Source organism: Sporobolomyces salmoneus (assembly GCF_050403485.1).
Source record: "Sporobolomyces salmoneus JCM6883 DNA, S_salmoneus_JCM6883_v1_ctg2, whole genome shotgun sequence".
NCBI classification, from domain to species: Eukaryota; Fungi; Basidiomycota; class Microbotryomycetes; order Sporidiobolales; family Sporidiobolaceae; genus Sporobolomyces; species Sporobolomyces salmoneus.
Genome location: NW_027481161.1, coordinates 681,572 through 700,752, shown reverse-complemented (window position 1 = coordinate 700,752; position 19,181 = coordinate 681,572). Strand labels below are relative to the sequence as shown.

At 51.9% G+C, this 19,181-nt stretch overlaps 9 protein-coding genes across 9 annotated transcripts; 4 read left to right on the top strand and 5 right to left on the bottom strand.

Moving 5' to 3' along the window:
* Window positions 1-406: 406 nt before the first annotated feature.
* On the top strand, window positions 407-2,985 carry JCM6883_003780 (uncharacterized protein; the record flags this gene model as incomplete). The annotated part of the gene is made up of 6 exons (XM_076628751.1): window positions 407-512; window positions 664-699; window positions 787-1,540; window positions 1,615-2,489; window positions 2,564-2,879; window positions 2,949-2,985. 6 exons carry the CDS (start codon window positions 407-409, stop codon window positions 2,983-2,985), a joined length of 2,124 nt encoding a protein of 707 aa, XP_076491487.1.
* A 981-nt stretch (window positions 2,986-3,966) lies between these two features.
* On the top strand, window positions 3,967-4,284 carry JCM6883_003779 (uncharacterized protein; the record flags this gene model as incomplete). Its single annotated transcript, XM_076628750.1, has 1 exon — window positions 3,967-4,284. The coding sequence occupies one exon, from the start codon at window positions 3,967-3,969 to the stop codon at window positions 4,282-4,284; it is 318 nt and encodes a 105-aa protein (XP_076491486.1).
* Window positions 4,285-4,489: 205 nt separating this feature from the next.
* On the top strand, window positions 4,490-7,627 carry JCM6883_003778 (uncharacterized protein; the record flags this gene model as incomplete). Its single annotated transcript, XM_076628749.1, has 7 exons — window positions 4,490-5,724; window positions 5,801-6,008; window positions 6,092-6,489; window positions 6,556-6,822; window positions 6,888-6,954; window positions 7,015-7,393; window positions 7,455-7,627. The coding sequence occupies 7 exons, from the start codon at window positions 4,490-4,492 to the stop codon at window positions 7,625-7,627; spliced, it is 2,727 nt and encodes a 908-aa protein (XP_076491485.1).
* A 488-nt stretch (window positions 7,628-8,115) lies between these two features.
* On the bottom strand, window positions 8,116-9,499 carry JCM6883_003777 (uncharacterized protein; the record flags this gene model as incomplete). Its single annotated transcript, XM_076628748.1, has 8 exons — window positions 8,116-8,314; window positions 8,372-8,400; window positions 8,472-8,559; window positions 8,622-8,677; window positions 8,770-8,957; window positions 9,036-9,094; window positions 9,181-9,328; window positions 9,433-9,499. 8 exons carry the CDS (start codon window positions 9,497-9,499, stop codon window positions 8,116-8,118), a joined length of 834 nt encoding a protein of 277 aa, XP_076491484.1.
* Window positions 9,500-9,992: 493 nt separating this feature from the next.
* Window positions 9,993-11,694, bottom strand: JCM6883_003776 (uncharacterized protein; the record flags this gene model as incomplete). The annotated part of the gene is made up of 8 exons (XM_076628747.1): window positions 9,993-10,227; window positions 10,285-10,313; window positions 10,386-10,473; window positions 10,536-10,597; window positions 10,686-10,935; window positions 11,009-11,360; window positions 11,445-11,549; window positions 11,628-11,694. The coding sequence occupies 8 exons, from the start codon at window positions 11,692-11,694 to the stop codon at window positions 9,993-9,995; spliced, it is 1,188 nt and encodes a 395-aa protein (XP_076491483.1).
* A 373-nt stretch (window positions 11,695-12,067) lies between these two features.
* On the bottom strand, window positions 12,068-13,453 carry JCM6883_003775 (uncharacterized protein; the record flags this gene model as incomplete). Its single annotated transcript, XM_076628746.1, has 4 exons — window positions 12,068-12,307; window positions 12,368-12,401; window positions 12,469-12,601; window positions 12,661-13,453. 4 exons carry the CDS (start codon window positions 13,451-13,453, stop codon window positions 12,068-12,070), a joined length of 1,200 nt encoding a protein of 399 aa, XP_076491482.1.
* Window positions 13,454-13,830: 377 nt separating this feature from the next.
* JCM6883_003774 (uncharacterized protein) lies at window positions 13,831-15,731 on the top strand (the record flags this gene model as incomplete). Its single annotated transcript, XM_076628745.1, has 6 exons — window positions 13,831-13,930; window positions 13,990-14,324; window positions 14,387-14,438; window positions 14,506-14,848; window positions 14,916-15,595; window positions 15,658-15,731. 6 exons carry the CDS (start codon window positions 13,831-13,833, stop codon window positions 15,729-15,731), a joined length of 1,584 nt encoding a protein of 527 aa, XP_076491481.1.
* A 95-nt stretch (window positions 15,732-15,826) lies between these two features.
* JCM6883_003773 (uncharacterized protein) lies at window positions 15,827-18,221 on the bottom strand (the record flags this gene model as incomplete). The annotated part of the gene is made up of 3 exons (XM_076628744.1): window positions 15,827-17,361; window positions 17,420-17,970; window positions 18,142-18,221. The coding sequence occupies 3 exons, from the start codon at window positions 18,219-18,221 to the stop codon at window positions 15,827-15,829; spliced, it is 2,166 nt and encodes a 721-aa protein (XP_076491480.1).
* Window positions 18,222-18,432: 211 nt separating this feature from the next.
* On the bottom strand, window positions 18,433-19,181 carry JCM6883_003772 (complex I NDUFA12 subunit family protein; the record flags this gene model as incomplete). The annotated part of the gene is made up of 6 exons (XM_076628743.1): window positions 18,433-18,537; window positions 18,604-18,720; window positions 18,784-18,853; window positions 18,923-18,986; window positions 19,048-19,114; window positions 19,179-19,181. 6 exons carry the CDS (start codon window positions 19,179-19,181, stop codon window positions 18,433-18,435), a joined length of 426 nt encoding a protein of 141 aa, XP_076491479.1.

The following is a 19,181-nucleotide window of genomic DNA, read 5'->3' as shown; positions in this document are numbered from 1 at the left end:
GTGAGCTTCACCCTGCCGAGTGAGGTTCTTCCGTGTGTAATCGAGTCGACCTGTTCTCTGTCAGAAAGTCGAATGATTCTTCGACGAACGAGGATATCGCAACGTGAAGTCACTCGCGAGTCGCGAACCTCTGTCAAATTGTGTCAATCGTGAAGGGTGTACTGTATGCGGCATGCTAAAATAGAATAGTATTACAGCAGAGCTGAAATTGCACAAGCTTTCTCACCCACGTACGAGAAGATCCGACCCAAGAAGGCGATGTAACACTTGAAGGGGGAAGAAGAATCGATTTTCCTGCTCCCTTACTTTCGACTGCTATCCGATCAACTCGTAAGAGCTTGAGAGGCAGCAAACGAATAGGCGATAAGCTACAGCAAGCGGAAGGGATCGATTTCAAAACCAGTCCATGCCTTCGACTTCAAATTTTCAATCGCCATCTCTTCAATCAACTTTTTCGACTACCGCCACTTCTAGACGATTACGACCAAGGCAAGCTGAACCTAGTAGTACTGGTATGTCTCTTCCTCCCTCACTTCTTCTATCGGCATGGATCTGCGGACGATGAGATCGTGAGAACGGTTCGGTCTTCCAGCAGCAACCTCTCTTCAACCTCCACTCTTTTCCAACGGCTGAACTGACCATCACTTAATCCTTGCTTTACAGCAGAATCAACGAGTGCAGAGACCACAACCCAAGCAGGTGAGTTTGGCTTTTTCTCAACGATGTCATTCTCTCGGACGAACTTCCTTGGCTAATCCAGTGGGCTCTTCGTGGGCATCTCCGCAGAATCAGATCCCACGACTGCCAGTTCAAGTAGTAGCAGTCAAGAATCAGAACCAGAGACGAGTTCGCAAGCACCTACCTCGACTTCTCGAGAAATTTCTTCCCTTCCCTCGTCTTCTCCATCTTCCTCTTCCCCTGCTCCGACCTCCTTGTCCGCTTCTTCGACGATGGACAATTCCTCCTCAGCAGACCCGAGTAGTCCCGACGTAACAAGCGAGCAACAGACTACGACTTCGCAAGCCGAAACGACGAGTTCACAACAGGAACAAACGACGACTCAACCTCCAGAAACTTCTGCTTCCTCTTCATCATCGCCTGCTCCTGGTTCGTCCAGTTCCACTTCAAGTTCTAGTCCAAGCGACGAACCCACATCTTCAAGATCAGAAGAAATAACCTCGACTTATGTTTCTTCTTCCTCCCCTGCTCCCTCCTCTTCCGTAGAACCCAGTACAACCACACAACCTCCATCCAGTACGACAACCCCACCGGCCCAAAGCAGCAGCAGCAGTACCCCCCCTTCCTCGCAACCTTCTTCGTCCTCTCGACCTCCCGAATCCTCTTCTCGAACCCCAACGACCTCCGCCGCGCCCGTAGAATCCTCTTCAACACCCCAGAATGAAGATCCAACGTCAAGTTCGGTCAGAACCGAAGTTGAAACCAGCAGCGCCGCTCCAACGTCCGCGACGGCGGAACCTGTCGATTCATCGTCGACGAGTCCAGCGGAACAACAGGAGAGTGTGACGGAAGGTCCAACTGCGTGAGCCCTTCTTCTGCCACAGAAATCCTGACTGCGTTTTGGGGAGAGCTCACCTATTTTTCGAGTTTGGATAGATCCGATACGAGCGTTTACACCCGAACTTCGACCTCTGAATACACCCTGACTTCATCCGGTTCCGTCGTCGTAATCACTTCTCTCGTCACCGCCGTCATCACCGGTTCCGACCCTTCAATCACCGGTGGAGGATCCAACGGATCAGGATCTCGATCCCTAAACGATGCGAACGGCGGCGGAAACTCTTTCTTCAGCAACACTGGAGCAACTGCTGGAGTATTCGTTGTCGTTGGATTAGTCGCGGCGGGAATCGCGATCGGATTAGGATTCTTTTTCGTTAGGAGGAAACGAGCGAGAAAATTAGATGAAGATACTCGAATTGCTGCTGGAGGTGCGGGGGACGGTGGAGCCGGAAGGAATCGTTTCGAGGATGATGATGATGAATCGATGATTGGGGATGGTGGAGGAGGAGGTGGAGGAGGGGAAAGAGATCCGTTTGGAAATGGAAATGCGATGACGGAAATGAGTGAGGGACATCATTCGTCCTCTGGTTACATGTCGAGTTATGGATCAATGTTACCACTAGTAGGAGCGGCTGGAGCGGCTTATGGTCAGAGACCTCATTCGGGTTATTACGAAGGAGGAGGAGGAAGATTCGATCATTCGGGATATCCTTCACCAGCTCAATCTTCCGGTTCGATCCCTTATCAGTTACCGTCGTTTGGATCGGGAACTGGTCCATCGGGACCGACTTATCCGGCGGGAGCGGGAGTAGGGTATGGATATGGGAACAATGCGAGGAGTCACGAAGGAGCGTTGCACGACGATTGGGCGGAATACGTCAACAACGATGGTGGAATGGCACCGGCTGTAGGGGGAGTTGGAGGAGCTCGATCAGCCGAAGGAGGAGAGAGTGGTAGCGGTGAAGGACCTTGTAAGTTCGCGATTCGAAACGAGGTCTTTTCGCTCAGGAAAAAGACTGACCTAGGTCTTTCGCGGTCGTTACAGTTGGTTCCTCAAACTCTCATTCACAACAAGGACACTCACCTCACCTCCGCGATTCCGGAGAGTCTCAATACGCCCCTACTGTCCACCTCAACAACAACAACGAGCCTCAATCCCGAGACGATTACGCCGCATTCCGAAACTCTCTCTACGGAGGTCTCGCCCCCTCCGAAGGACCTCCCGTACCTCCGAAAACGTCGAACGTCGATGATCGATTGAACCCGGATTTGTTAGGCGGGGATTTGATGGGTTACGATGAGAGAGGAGAAGCGGCGAGTTTGGCGGACGATCATGATTACTCGAGGAGGAGGGTCCTCAGGTGAGCTTGCAACGCTCTCATTCACTCCTCGTGACTTTGACTGAGGGGTTGTCTTGACCACACGTTCAGGGTCGCGAATCCTTCCGATGGAGCGAGTATCGCCTAAAAAGCCTTTTCATTTTTTTCACTATCATATTCTCTCGAAAATTTTCGCCTTTGACGACTCGTCTCGGTACCACCCTACGCACACTCTCGTTCAATATCATTTCCCTGCTTCTCGATACCGGATCGTTCAACACCTCAAGATACCACACTCGTTTTTCTTCTCCTCTTTCGTCGTTTCACCCTACGGAACGCCCTCGCACTTTCACTTCTCACATATCAATACTCCTCACCTCTCCCCTCCGACCAACCTGCCCCTCCAGAAGGATCTCGCCGCCAAGCCCTCGACGTAACCGCAGCACCGATTCTTTCTTCCGTTCTTTTCACTCTGTCGCATATTCTTTGTTCGTTCTCTTCGTTCGAGTCGTTCTCAGTCCTCCTTTGGTCTCTCCTCTGTTTCTTCTCTTGCTCTCCCAATTGACACTAGACTCTGCCTTAGTTAGTACCCTTTCGTAGGAAATCGGAAAAAGGAAAATGGATCGTTTTCTCCTCTGTCTCTCTTCATCCTGTCTCCCTCTTCTGTCTCAGGTACACTTCGAGGACGTTCTCGTCTCTGTAGTATCGTCGCTGTGGGTGTTCTAGCTCAATTACGCGGCGTATCGTCGCGCGAAGAGTGAAAAAGAAGTTTCGCAATCTGAGCGAAATGTCAAGTTCTCCGGCTCGAGAGCGAGAATTTGATTGTTACCTCGGCACGGGACGCAGCATCTTGACTGTGTATACGATATCGAATGTCCCCAAGAACGAATAGTTACAAATCTCAAAGGAGATTTCGAGACCGGCAGGCGATTTCCGCATTCTGCTCATTCTTTTCTCTCATTCAATCGAGTATCACCCCCCTAGTACAACATTATATTACAACAGTCGTTCATCACACACAACTACAGCATCCTATCGCTCTACAAACCAGCCCTTCGCTAGTCCAGATTTGACCGACTCTGCGCCCTTCCCGACCTCATCGACCTCTCGCTCACTCGCTAGGATGAGTATGTTGAAAGGATTCTTCGGAGGAGTATCTCAAGCTCAAGATCAAACTACGCCGAAAGCGTCGGAGCAACGTAACCCGTTCGACTTGTTATCTTCGATCACTCCCTCGCGTCGAGCCTCTCAAGCCCAAGCGACTTCGCCTGCCGCGACGAGTCAACCACTCAAGACGCCGACGTTGCAACCGAGAGTGAGTTACTCTGGATCGACGACACCGGGAGGGAATTCAGATGGAGGATTAACTACTCCCGGCGCTTCAGTGCCCGGTACGCCCGGAGGAAGAGCACTAGCCACTACCGGTAAGCTCAATAACTCAATTTAACTGATCCGGACGAGATCCACGGAAGTAGAGGGGGTTCGAGCAAGCGGTGTAGCTTTGACTGTTGCTGCTGCGTTTCCCATTCAATTCACTTGGTTCCCAGCTGACTCTGCTCTTCCTCTCTTCCTTCTACTTCTCACCTACTATATCTCAACTATCATATTCACCCACCACTCGTACTCGACTCGCGACTGTATCACTTTGCTGAATGGCTCCAACTCTTCCCACATCTCCACTTCATTCTCCGGCCTCAATCCAATCCGATTCCTCTACTCAAACCATCTCTATTCAATCCACTTCAACTTCAATGACTCCTTCCAACTCATCCGGTGGTTCCTCCGACGCATCTTCCTCGCAAACTTGCCCATCTTCCCCTCTGACCTCTCCCTCGGCTTCATTCCGTTCTTTCTCGTTCACTCGTCCCCCCAACTCTTACTACTACTCACCAACTTCCTCCCACCTCAACTTGTCCTCCCCTGATTCACATTCAAACGATTCTTCGGTATCTTCGTCACCTCGTTTAATTCCTCCTCCTCTCACTGCTGCTGCGGACCGTTTCTCTACCTCTCGTCCCACTCTATCCACCTCGACCTCGACCTCACCTCCTCTACCTTCTACTACTACTCCTGGTCGACGACGCTCTCTCGCTCCCCCGCCACTCGTTTGTTCTTCTCCTCCCGCGACTCGTCCCTCCATAGCTCTCTCAACGAACGAACCCGACTTCTCGTTCAAAACCCAACCCTCTGCGCACGCTCGTCAACCGAAGAACACCTCGAACTCTACCGCCGCGGCTCCTAGGGGTAAACTGTTGGTTAAATTGATTTCGGCTCGACATTTGAGTCCACCTTCGATTCAATCGAGACCGTATGTCGTCGTTACGTTCGATCAGAACGAGTTTGTCTCGAGGGAACCGATTCATGAAGAAGGGGAAGAAGTTACTGGACTCGCAAGACCAGTCGCACTCACTCCAGCAGGAGGAGGAGGAGGAGGAGAAACGACGACGATTGAGAATGGTCAGGGTCAGGGAGGTTCGAAATCACCTATACCGGATTTGAAAGGAAGGTTACCGCTACCGGCTACTCCAGGAGGTGGATTGAACCCGGGAGAGAAAGGGTACGAGGAACAAGTAGAGGCGGAAAGAGATCAAGAAAAGAGGGAAGCTCAACTCTCTTCGACTCAATTATCGCGATCTCCTGCGAGTGGACTCGGGAGGAAATTGGAAGAATACGGAACTATCAACAACAGCAGCAACAACAACAACAACGGTTCGACGACGGGAACGAAACCTCCGAAACTTGAACTCGACGTCAATGTTCCAGTACCGACTGCGAGACCGGATGAAGCGAAGACTCCCACCGGGGCGAGTGACGAACCTACGAATGGATTGTTGGGAGGTGACGCTGAAATGGCTTACAACCCAACTTGGAAACATGAAGTTTATTTGTCAGTTTCCTCTCTCTCGATCTTTCACTCTCTTTCGTTGCTCTCATGCTGACGAACGACTGTTCGTTGTCGATAGCGACGTGATGAACGAGAAATCACCGCTCGTCCTCCAAATCTACGACCGATCAATCGAAGAAGAGTGTTTCTTGGGCTTCGCGGAACTTCGACCGAAACTCATCAACAATCATACGATCGATCAATGGTTCGCCTTACAAGCTAGACCGGGAGAAGATCATGCCGTCACGGGAGAGATCAGGATTCAAATTCGGTACGAGAAATACGATGTCAGTTCTTTCTTTCCTCTCTCTCTCGCACTCTCTGCGATCCGAGTCGAACCTGACTCGGTACTCTCGAATATGCGTTGTAGGTCAAGAGAGGTCTCTCGGTGAACGATTTCGATTTCCTGCGAATGATCGGTAAAGGAACGTTCGGACGAGTTTTCCAAGTTCGCAAAAAGGACACGAAACGAATCTACGCGATGAAAGTACTCTCGAAGCGAGAAATCGTCGCAAAGAAAGAAATCGCCCACACGATCGGAGAACGGAAAATCTTGCAACGTTCGAGCGACTCGCCGTTCCTCCTCGGACTCAAATTCTCGTTTCAAACGGAACAGGATTTGTACTTGATCATGGATTACAAGAGTGGTGGAGAGTTGTTTCATCATTTGCAGAAGGAGGGAAGGTTCACCGAGGATCGTGCGAGGTTTTATACGGCGGAAATCGTGCTCGCTTTCGAACATTTGCACAAGTTCGATATCGTCTATCGGTGAGCCCAATCCATTCATCTCACTTGCTCAGGAACGTCGAGTCTGACTCGTACTCATTCATGTAGGGATCTCAAACCGGAGAACATCCTACTCGACGCAACAGGGCACATCGTCTTGTGCGATTTCGGACTCTCGAAACCCGACTTACCTTCCGACGCTTTGACCAACACTTTCTGCGGTACGACGGAATATCTCGCCCCCGAAGTACTCCTGGACGATAACGGTTACTCGAAGATTGTCGATTTCTGGTCGTTGGGAGTCTTGTTGTTCGAGATGTGTTGCGGATGGAGTCCTTTCTACGCAGAGGACACGCAACAAATGTATAAACTCATGTAGGTCGTCTTCTTCCCCATCAGTCGGTCCGACGCTGATGGCGAGGTGTTCGGATCGCCTACAGCTGTTTCGGAAAAGTCAAATTTCCTCGAGGAGTGATTGGAGAAGACGGAAAGCAGTTCGTCAAGGGTGTACGTTCTCCTCTCGCTGAACTCCCAGCTTGTGGATGGTACTGACTCGACGTTCTTCAGCTCTTGAACCGAAACCCGAAACATCGATTAGGAGCGACTCGAGACGCCGAAGAACTGAAAGAACACGCCTTCTTCAAGAACATCGATTGGGAACTCCTCGCACAACGAGCAGTTCCTCCTCCGTTCAAACCCTACGTCGACTCGGACGAATCGGTCGCGAACTTCGACCCCGAATTCACCGAAGCGAATTTGATGGATGAAGCTCCTCACGACGTTGAATTCGATGAGAGCGATCCTTCTCCGAATTGGTTGGACAAGGCGAGCGAGTTGGGGAGAAGTCAGGCAGAGAAGGCTTCACCGATGGAGATTCGAAACAACGCGAGTAGATCGACTCGACCACCAGTTCAACCGCTAACAAACTCTGTTCAAGAGAACTTCCGTGAGTAGCCATCGTTCCCTCTCTTTCAGACTCGTTTACTGACGCATCTCTCATTCGACAGGCGGTTTCACCTTCAGCGGAGAAGACCATTCGATGATCAATCAAGCGAATCGATCTTTCGCAGGACTCGCCATGACGGACGCCTCTTCAGCAGATCTACCTTCTCGGCGGTCATCAGGATCGAGTGAACCTTCGATGAAACAAGTCGAAGACGAATGGGAGGATGAACGTTAAACCCCTCCTGGCCCTCGAATCTTTCCCCTCAAAAAGCAAGGATGCTCTTTTGTATATAAATGGACGCTCTAGCGACTTGACCCCCTCCTCCTTTCTCTCTCTCTCTCACTCTCGTACTGTCTCTCTCTTATTCTACAGCACACCTACCTAGTTATAGTCTACTCACCCCCATTTTCATTTTTCGTTTCCCTCTCTCTTAAAGCTTCGTTCTCGATTGTTACACGCTCGTTCCATCGACCGCCTCTCTCTCTTATACTCTTATTATTTTCCCACCCTTTCTTTCTTGAGATATCTATTTTTTTGTGCGCGCACTCGCTGTTCTTACCTCGTTACTTAGTTTCGTTCGTTCTCGTTCTCTGTCACTCTCTCGTTCTCTCTCTCGACTTCTTGTAACAGCATTGTTTCCTCATCAGAATCTCGTTTGCGATCGATACCACGTTGCGAAAGGTGGTGCGGGGGGAGAGAGCGACAGAGAGCAGGAAGCGAAACTAGGCAAACCCAACGAGAAGAGTTACAGTTAAGCCGAGACCAAGGAGGGCTGGCTGGAAGACCTGCAACGGGCTCGAGCCTGATCCTTTATCGCTTGAGGTGCTCGCGGGAGGCGAAGAAGCGGAAGTTGAGGTCGTAAGCGCAGTAGGATGCCGCGCGTAAAACTGTCGAGTGAAGAGGATGTTCTCGGCGGCATATCTGAACGAGAAGCGATGTGAGCGAGCTTTGATAGGCTTGTAACAAAGAGTGGCTCACGATTTAGCCCAGTCGGGAACCAGCACAGTCTGCATGCAGCGGAACGCTTGAAGATGTCAATGACTGTTTCTAGCGAGGAAAGTGGAGAGAATCAACGTACCGAGATCCGGTCTCCGTAGCTCCAGGCTTCGGAGTTATCACCGCAGATCTCCTTGGTTTCGTTGTACAACGTCGCGAACGATGTATCGCTAAGATGAAAGAAGACTTTAAGCTCGAGCCCGCACTCGACGAAACGAAGACTTGCACTCACCTTTTCACACGCTCGTCCATCAATTCCTTGAAGTTCCCGGTGTCGTTCTTACCGGCCTGTTGCATGGAGAAAGCAAGCGCGAAGAAGCGTCAGTGCCGGATCAGCTCTGCAAATACACCGAAACGATGTCGATGGGACCAAAACTCACGTTTACGAAACCGAACATGCCTTGCTCGCAATCGTCTGGTGAGCCAGCAAAATAGGTTTGGAGAGAGTCGAACGGAATCTTCCATCGATAACGCGCTCCAACTTCTTGTTGACCCGCCGAGAGGGCGCCTTTCTCGTCCGAAGCGTTGCAGACTTGTTGGAACGAGGACTGTGTGACATTCGTCGCCGCTATAACCGGTCGAACCGATTCAAAAAAGTCAAAATTTGTGCGACTTTGCCTCAACTTATGTGGCGAAAGGTGCTCACTGTCGAAGATCAAGGTGAGGTACTCGTCAGAAAGTACTGTGAGCTCGAATGGGATCATCCTGGAACACTAGGACGCAGAATTTGGAGTCAGCGATCAAAGCTTTGCGTCGTAACTGAACAAACGCAAAGAAAATCTAAGACGCACCTGAGCTTGCCGTCTACAGAAGCGATAACGACCTCGCCTGGTCCAGGTACGACGTCAGTCGTCGAGTTGGAGGTCGGAGTAGCCGTGGTAGTCGAGCCTCCCGAACTTTGAGTCGAGGATGCGACCGCTTCCGACCCAGTCGTACTCTCTGCAGCATCCGATCGTCGAGCAGCCAAACACAGGTCAGTTCCTCCAGTATATCTCCTCGAATCTCTGACTTATGGGGACACCGAGCGAGAAGAATCGACTCACCTTGAGCCCATGCAGTGCCAGCTTGCAAAAGACAGAGAGAGGCGAGTGAGAAAGTCGAGAACCGCATTGTCGATATAGAGGCTATCGTATCGAGACTGTAAGTGAAGAAGAGAAGAAGAAAGAAGAACGCTCGCAACAACATTCAACGTTGAATTCTGAGCACCCTGCGACGCCCGGACCGATAACGTCGTTTCTACCCCACGAAGCCGTTCTCCGCCGAGACGCGAAAGAAACTATGATCCTCTATAGCCAGCGCACGGTCCCCTTCGAGAACGATTCGCGAACGTCAGAGGTAGGCGAGATGCTTCTTCGAGTCGAAGTTCTTCTTCTTTGAACGCAAAGCGTGGCTTTCTCCGCGCGAGGCACGATTGAAAACCCGGCGAATGTCACTGAATCGATAGTTACAGCAAAGAGTGACAACGAAGAAATCAGTGCGAGAATGACTGCCTAGAATGAAGAGGACGAGAGAGCAAAACCAGTTGCGATAAATACGAAGTGAGGGGATACAGCAGACAACGAGAGACCCAGAAAGTAGACCAGTCTCAACTTCATCCAATCCACTAGATCATGACGACGACGAGGAGGGAGAGAACCGTGAAAAGGACTGTGACGGCGATTTTGATCGAAGTCGAGCGAGTCGAACTCGACGGTTCCGAGGTCGAGGAAGAAGACGGGGCGGAGGCAAGACTGCCAGTCGTGGCGGGAGAGGAAAGGGAGGCCGAGGAAGAGTTCGAAGCACCTGGAGGAGAGGTGGCGAGGAATTGTCGAGTTCGAAGAACGTTCTCCATCGCCATTCTGTCGAGGGGAGAGTGAGCTACAGCGAGTACAGGCGCTAGGGAGACCGCTACTCACGTGAGAGTCCAATCAGGGAATTGAGACATCTAAGCGAGCGACGGATCATAGTCAGTGGGTCGTCGAGTAATCAAGAGAGAGCAGGAAAGATCGAGACTGACTGCCAGTTTATCACCCCAAGACCACGCAGACGGAGAGTCTTTACACATCGTCTTCGTCTCGTCCCACATGCTCTTGAGACTCGAATCACTGCGACGTGAGCGATCTCAATTGAGGTTTTACGAAAGAGATGAGGGTCGAGGAAAACTTACTTTGCTGCCATCTTCGGCATAGCTTCCCCGAGTGATCCTTCCGGAGTCTCAATGGTCAAACCCTGTCAAGTAGAGCGACGACTTGAAGTGTCAAAACTCGCTCGAGCTGATCGACTGAAAACCAGAATTCGAGAGAAATCGAAAACTAACGTTGATCAATCCAAACATTCCTTTCTGACAATGACCCGGAACGGCGCAGAAATAGGGTTGAGTCTTGTTCAACTTGACCTGAACAGAGTACTTGAATCCAGCCATTTGTTGTCCGCTCTTGAAAGCTCCTTCGGCATTCGAAGCGTTGCAGATTGTGACGAGAGAGCTTTGAGTGACGGTGTGAGGACCAGCGCCGAAGATGAATGTGATGTTTTGACCGACGGGAACTTGAATATTGAAAGGAACCATTCTTGTTTCGAGCACGAGAATGCGAGTCAGTCGATCATCTCGAGAGGAGCTGAATGAAGGTGGAGGAATCTCACCGCAAGTCTCCTTGTTTGGGAGCGACAATGACTTCGAAGGGACCGGGAACGAGACCAGTCGAATTCACAGAGGAGGATCCGTTCGCACCACCTGGAGAAGGCGCCATTCCCCCATAGCCACCGCCAGCTCCCGCCCAAGAGGAGGAGTCGTTCTTCGATGTATCTCCGTAAGCGCTAGCGCCGTCGGACCAAGAGTCGGGAGGAGAAGAAGAGGAACCGGGAGGAGGAGGAATCGGGGAATCGTCGGAATTCGTCGCCAATGGAGCAGCGGCGGCAGCTGTAGAGTCAGAACCTCCAGCTTGAGAGGGAGCTTCACCTCCAGCAGCTTTCGAGTCCCACGAACCACCTCCTGCTGAATAAACGAGAAGAGGACACCGAAATCAGCGAGTTGTCCCAGAAGAGAATCGACGTAGAACAGGAGAAGGCAATGACTCACCCATACACTGTTGTACACACGAATCGTAGCCAGGAGGAGCCGCCTGCGAATCTCCCCAAGGAGAACGAGCGACATGCCTCAGTTTGTTCATCGGGAAATGATGACCTGTAATTCGAGGGGAGAGCGAGTTCCCGTCAGCTCGCTCGAATAGAATGGCTGAGCACACGCGTGTTGTTGACTCACCCGCAGCGAGAACTTGTTCAGAGAGGGAGGAGAGCAAAGCGAGACTGGCGAGAGAGAGGATCTTCATCTTTCAGTTGACGTCGGCGGGAGAGAGCGGGAGAGGGAGGCAGAATGTAAGGATGTCGAGAGGTGTAGAGCTAGTCAAGAGCGAAGTGGAGTAGGTATGGCTGAAGTGAATTCAAGGAGAGTCAGTGAGCGTATAGCGAAAGCAGGCGATCGAACAAGCGGAAGAAGACTCACAGGCAGTAAAAGTGTAGCTTACTTGTGTAGCAGGAGCGAAACCGGCGCTCGAGTAGAGTATGTACGAAGCGAGAAGAGAAAGGGAAAGAAAGAAAGATGAAGATCTCCGAGGGAGCTCCAAATGTTGTTGAAACGAGCATATATTCACAATTCTCCCCCTTCTCTCTTGCTCTCTCCTTCGAATAAGAGTGAGAGGACGTCTACACAGCATTCGCTCTCATCCTCCTCTCCTCTCTCATCCTCGCCAATCGATCCGCTGCACTTCCTCGACTGACTCCTCCTCCCGGTCCTCCTCCTGCTCCTCCTCCTTCGAGAGTTCTGCTCCCTTGTCCCATACCTTGACCGTGACTCGGTAATCGCTCCTCCGAGTGGTACTGTCGAGCAGGTGGTCGTTCTCGGGAAGACTGCGGTTGAGCGAATTCCCCAGTTGACCTCGCGTGCTAAAGTTTTCGATGATGGTATCGAGCTCGTTCCGCGTCGTTCAACAGCCATTCTGGGACGTCGTCTACTGATTCGACTCGTGAGAGGTGATACCTGAGCGAACAACGTTAAGATAGTGTCAGCGAAGGGTTGTCGAGGAGGAATCAAGCTGAAAACTGACGATTTAATTGCTCGACCTAGTTTCGTCTCGCCATCAGGACCGATACTTCCATCATCTTCTGTGTTCCAAGCATCTTGGACAGTTCCAACCGAGGCGGCAAGGGTTGTCGTCAATCGATTCCACATTCGAGCGCCTGTTTCAGACGCGTTAGCTCGTCTCGTCCAAGGTTTTCGAACGATGATTGAAGCTTACCTTGTCCGTTGTTCGCAGCTCCTTCTCCCGCTAGACCCGCTACAGCTTTCTTCAACGCTGACCATCCCTCCAACACTTTCTCTCCTGCCGTTTTATCCTCCGCATCGATCTCTTCCGCATACCCCGAATCGACCTTTGCCAGATCCGCCGATTGACGATATTCGTTCGGGTCGAGCGAAGACGAAGACGATGAGTTTGAGCGTTGCGACATCCCGTCTTGAGAACTTGGAGATCCTCCTCCTCCTCCTACTCCATGCCACCCGTTTTGCCTCATTCGATCGAGAACCGCTTGGTGCTGATCGTCACATCTATCTGAATCGCGATGTCGTGGCGTAGGTCGAGCTTCCCTTGTGGCCGTATGAACCGCTAAAGGTGGTCGTTGCGAAGGAACTCGATCATAAGTTTCGTGCCTCGAGTTTGTCGAAGGAGCGTAAGGGATGGACGCCGCTTGCTGTCGAGGTTGACGATGCTGTTGTGGGTGTGAAGAGGCATGGGTAGGAGCATGGGAAGGAGGAGGTCTTTGACGTTGCGAAGGAAGAGCCGGAGGAGGCATTTCCTCTCGACGGATTTCGCGAGGAAGCCGGGAGGATGAAGCAACTGCTCGTAGCGATCGAGGAGGGCCTACATCTTGCTCGTGTCGACGCTGGTGGTGTCCGGAAGATGGTTGTCGCTGTCCATATTCGTCGTAGCGAGAATGGTCATTTCGATGCGAAGAAGAGCCTGAGGGACGAGAAGACGAATACTGGGAGCGGAGATTGTGCTGGGAGCGACTGGCGTGAACTTGAGATGACATCGAGGGGGTAGAGTTGAGCGAGAGAGTCGGGAGGAGGGGAAAACGAAACGACCATTTCTCTAGCTGAGTTCGAACCCGAGGATGCCGAGAGGGGGATGCAAGCGAAGCAGTGACGCGTATTCCGGAAGGGAAAGGAACATTCCGAAGCTGGATTGAACAGTAGTCGAGGGTGCTGCAGGAATGAAAGGAGAGAAGAGCAAAACAGCACGACGTCGCTTGCTTTCTTTGTTTCGTCCCTATCAAAGGGGGTGAGTCACTTTTGACATTCCTTATACACCTCGCTAGCGTCACTACAGTCTGACTCGTTTCCCCGCAGAGTAAACAGATCAACCCTCGCCCGAAACTCTTTCATCTCTCAACCTCCAAAACTCCGCCAGATGCAGCAAGTTATCGATGGACTATGGATTGGAGATTACCAGGCATCTCAAGACAGTGATCTACTAGCTCAGAATGGGATTGGGTGCATCGTATCTGCGAGTTCGTTGACCCACTCTCTCAGCCGTCTCTCTCTTCCTCTGACGATCGATCGCTTCCAGTGCGACAGGAGTACGATGCACCAGGAGGAGTAGATATGCATAGGGTAGCTGTCGACGACACAGAAACGACAAACATCGTCGAGCATTTCGTGACGACGGCCAATTTCATCGACGCAGCACTCAAGAACGGTCAAGGAGTCTTGGTTCATTGTCAAGCGGGAGTTTCGAGGTCGACGACACTCGTAGCGGCTTATTTGATGACAAAGTTGGGACTGAACGTAGAGCAAGCGGTCGACAAGATCAGAACTGTGAGGCCTCAAGTTGAACCAACTCAATTCTTCCTGCTCCAACTCGAGATGTTTGAACGGTGTCAATGTGAATGGGATCCAGTCAAGGTGAGTAATATCTCTCGCTCCCTACACTACGCCATGCTGACTCGTATATGCCCGCTCGCTAGTGGCCGGAAGAGAGACGATTCCTCATGTCTTTCGCTCAGTCTCAGATCATGGGTGAGCAAACTCTGCCGTCTTGTCACCTCACTGAATGAGATGCTCATCAAGTTTCCTTTCGATTCAGAGGGAGCTTCACCGTCAATCGTCCTTGCATACTATCCCTCGCCAGCACCTTCTCCCCGTGATCGATCGGAATCTTTCGGTCTCTCCATGACGCCCATCGCTTCCGAGCAAATCTCTCCACCTCTCAGTTCCGCCAAATCCCCCGAAATCCTCTCCGGCAGCGCCCTCTCGACCTCTCCTCCGAAAGAAAATGTTGGACCTCCTCCGAGGAAACGGTTAACGCCGAGGAAGCCGGACGAAAAGAAGCTAGAGGAAACCGTGCAAGAGAAGGCTCAAGTAGAAAAGATTGGGAACAAGGAAGAAGTGAAAATTACAGGTCGGAGAATCCGTTGCAAGATGTGCCGGTGCGTCCAGGCCGTCTCCGTGATGTACGAGACCCGTTACTGACACTCGTCACTCGCTGCTGTGTAGACGAGAACTCGCTGCACGAGAGCACATCGTCGCTCACGATCCGGGAAAGGGACAACAAGCCTTCGCACCGAATCGACGAGACATGAACGCCTACCGAGCAGAACTCGAGAAACAACGACTTGACCGACTCCAGAAAGAAGCGAAAGATGCGGCCGCTGGGGACTCCGACTCGTCTCCCTCGGTGCCAGACCCTCGAGCGATTCCTTCCCTTTCGACTCAGGCTCCTTTGCCAACTCCCGCTGTTCGACCTACACCTCCCGCACCTTCGAACCCTCTCGCAAACCTTCGGATCTCGCAACCTCTCGGCGGTCTTCGAGTGGCCGTGCCGAGACCTCAGCCGATGGCTCGACCTACACCCGGTTCTGTCTCGAAACCCACTCCTCCTCCCTCTACCCCTGCAGAAACTTCAACAGATACCGCATGCACCACGACACAAGCGGAAGAGAAAACCGAGACCCCTCCCACATCCTCTGACTCTGAGCCGACGATTACTCGAATCCCTCACGTTCACCCCTCTGAATCCGAACCTCTCCTCTCTTCCCACGTCTGCTCCTCCTACTTCGTCGAACCCCTCAGTTGGATGTCCCCATTCCTCGAAACGGGAGTATTGGCGGGAAAGATCGTTTGTCCGAATAAGAAGTGTGGTGCGAAATTGGGGAACTTCGACTGGGCGGGAAATCGTTAGTCTCTCTCCTCTTTCCCCCGAAAGATAGGCACATCTGACTTTGTGACGTGTCGATAGAATGTTCTTGTGGTGCTTGGGTCTGTCCTGGATTCGCGCTCAATGTTTCAAGGGTAGACGAGATCAAATTGTAGTTTTCTTGCTCGAACAAACTATCTCTTCCTCTGCTGCAAATATTTGGAACGGTCTTGCAGATTTGGAAGAACGGATTCGTGTTGAGAGAGTACAGCTACCAATATCTAAACGAACTTTCCACTTTCCGCTCCAGCTCTTTCTTGAGATTCTTGAAACTTCTCCTCGACTGCACTACTCGCTCGTTCTTCCTCGCCTCGTCCTCAACTCCCCGGCCTCGTTCGCCACCTGTATCAACCTCCTGAGTCGTCGTCTTCGGTAGATTCCTTAGACTGAGCTTTCTCGCCAACCCTTTTCCCTTCTGACTGAGCGACCTCGCGAGATTACTACCACTAGCTCGAGACTTCAACGTTCCTCGATTGTCTCCTCCGTTTCGCCTGTCTCTGCTCGATAAATCCTGACCTATCGACGTTCCGAATCGCGACAGAGGGAAAGGAGGAGAAGGTTCCGGGTCACGGTGGAGAGGAGCGTCGAGAAGTGATTCGATTTCTGATTCTGCGACGTGTGCTCGGGAGTTGTTCGATTGGTGATAGAGGAAAGGGTTTGATTGGAAGACGATTGTACGAGGAGTTTCGAGGGATGATCGACCGCGGAGAGATAGATCGAGAGAAGAAGAGACGGAAGAACCTCCTTCTCCCCTGCTGCCTCCGTGATTAGACGAGGTGCTTGACATCGCGAGCGAAGGAGATTCGTGCAGGTCGGGAAGGGATGACATTCCTGCTTGACGGTGCTGGAATGTGAGAGGTGGTGGTCGATTCGCTCGATTGACGATTCCACCTCCTTGCGATCTTTCGACGGCAGCGAGTGACGAGAGGGAAGATTTGTTCGTGCGATGAAGAGTCGAAGGCGAAGTCATCGTGGTTGGCGTGGAAGAATCGACAGAGGGTCGACTGGGTCCATCGTAATTAGTGTAGAAGGAAGATCTGTACTGTTCAGTCGAGCCTGAGGGAGTGTCGGAGGAGATCGAGCCGTTACGATCTCTGGCGAAGGGCGGTCGAGGACGAGCAGTCACAGGGACAGGGTGAGACGTTACGATGAGACCGAGGAGAGCGGCGGCTTTCGGTGGGAGGAGTGCGAAGGAAGGATCAGGAGCTCGAACATCTTTCGGAGGGACTGGAGGAGGAATCGAGGTGTGAGGTGGAGAAGGAGTCGAGAGATGGATAGATTCGAGGTCGTGGAAAGGAAGTGAAGAACTACGAGGTGGAGGAACGAAAGCTTGGTAGGTCGAAACGACTGGTGCAGAAACGGGAGAGTTCGAGAACGTCGAAGTGACGGGAGTGACGGAGGTGTCTATCTTGGGGAGAGGATGACGTTGTAGAGATAGAGGGAATCGATAAGAGTCCGAGGCAAAGACTGGATCGATAGGAGAGACGGAAGCGCAAGTTTCTGGAGAGTCAGTCGGGATGAGGAGAGTCTCCTGTGCGGAAGCGTCGCCGAGAGGCGGAGGTCGAGGGGGAGCGACGATCAGGCTGCCGGTAGCCTCGTCGAACCCGAAAGTATGCACGTATGGATGGTCCTCCTGAGGCTGACGAGAATCGTGGAGGAAACTTTCGCGAACGACGCTCGAGGTCGGAGCTGATTCCGCCGTACGAGGAGTCTTGAGATGTTCAACGTCGAAAGATTTTGCGAATGCTGGCAATGCGAGATCTGTCAGTTCGGAGTAAATCGGACGAGTGGTGAACGAACTTACGAGAGCTCGAATCGAATTGCTTCTGTAATTCGACCGCGGCAGATCGCATCGAACTCGTCGTCAACACCGAAGGTTTCCAGCTGGCAACCCTGCCTTCCGCAACGCCCGATTTCTCCTCCTCTTCCGCCTGTCGTCGTTTGCTTTCAATTTCTTCTCGCCTCCGTTCCTTTTCGACCTCTTTCGCAACTTCCAACCTCCATCTCTCGAGCGGTGTGAGCTGGTTCTCCTCGTCGTTCGCATGAATCTCGTTCCATTTCTCGATCCTTTCCCTCGAGCTCATCTTCTCGACCAAACCTAGTTTCGAAGCCCGTAAATCTTCCGACCTTGATCGAGGGTACGCGAGCTTCATGAACGACAAGGGAGGATCGTTCGAAGTAGCAGGGTCATAGTCGTCTATGTGTTGGTAGTTCGGGGAAGGGGGAGGTCGTCCGTGTGTCGGAGTTGGTTGGTTGATGGAAGGTTTTCGACTGCCGCCGAAGAACGAAGAGAATGAGGTGGTCGTATTGCTTCGATCGAGTTGATCTGCCATGTTGTTGTTTTCGACTTGTAGACTGCCCAGGAAAGAGGTTTAGTGGAAGAAGGGTGGGAAAGGGCCCGGAAGATTCCATGCATCGAAAGGGAACGACGACGAGGGAATCAGCGCAAACGTGACCGTACGCGCTCGGAGATCTACGTACACCTAGTTCAGGAGCTAGAGGGAGGTTAAATGACTATCGCCGAACTTGGAAGAGGTCGAAGGGTCGAAAGAGGTAGGAGCGGAGGGAACTTGCAGCGATGAGAGGACGACACGGGCTTGAACCATGTCTGCGCTTGAGGATCCAGAGCGATCGCTGCTGGTGCTTTGCGCGGCAACGTCGGGTAGATAGAACAGCCGTTGGGACGTTCTTCTCGAAGGAGCGCGGGAGGTCAGAGGAAAGAGTTTGTTTTGAAAACGAATGCTTACAACGTGGGAAAAAGGACGACGGTCAAAGAGTTACGAGAAAGAACGGCACGAGAAGAGAAAAGAGAAGAGCTCATTGCCTTTGAGCGACGATGGGTTCCCAGTCTTTGACTTTTTTGGTTGTTGTCGAGTAAGGCTTGTAAGCGCCACGGGTTCCGGTCAAGTTCTCGTGGTGGGGCTACAAGGAACATTGCAGGTGTCAGCCTCGGCTTGTTTAGGGAGGAGATAAGAGAGGAAGGCATACGATTTGCCAAGGTCGCTTCGCGGCTTGAACGTCCTGGTCAATCGTGGGAGGGAGGTGCTTCATGTGCGAAAGCCACGCGTGCCATTCGGGAGTGACTTGAGATGCGTTGTAGTCATGCTAGAGGCGGACAGAGATCAGTCAAGTTGAAAGAGGAGAGAGATAGGAGAGAGAGAAATGTACGGAAGCGTAGTCGACCCATCGATGCCTCCAGAGGGTTTCATTTTGGTTCTCAAAGTATTTGTTGCCGTGTCTGACAGATCCAACATCGTTCTAGTCAGCCTTGTACGTGAGGGAAATCTACATAGATCAGGAAACTGACTCGTCTTGTCCGACGAAAGTACCCGCCTTGACGTCTCCGATGTACTGGAGATCTCTCCAAGCCTCTGTCCAAGCAGCATCCAGTCAGCGGGTACGTTACTGGAGCGCGGGGAGTGCTGTACTCACGGCGGTAACCAACTTGACGAATGTTTTGAATCACTCGACGGATCGAAGGCGTGAGGATAGGGTTGGACTATCAGAGGCAATCTGGATCAGTACAGAGGGTCTACCATCGGGTATAGTTCGATCAGACTAACCAT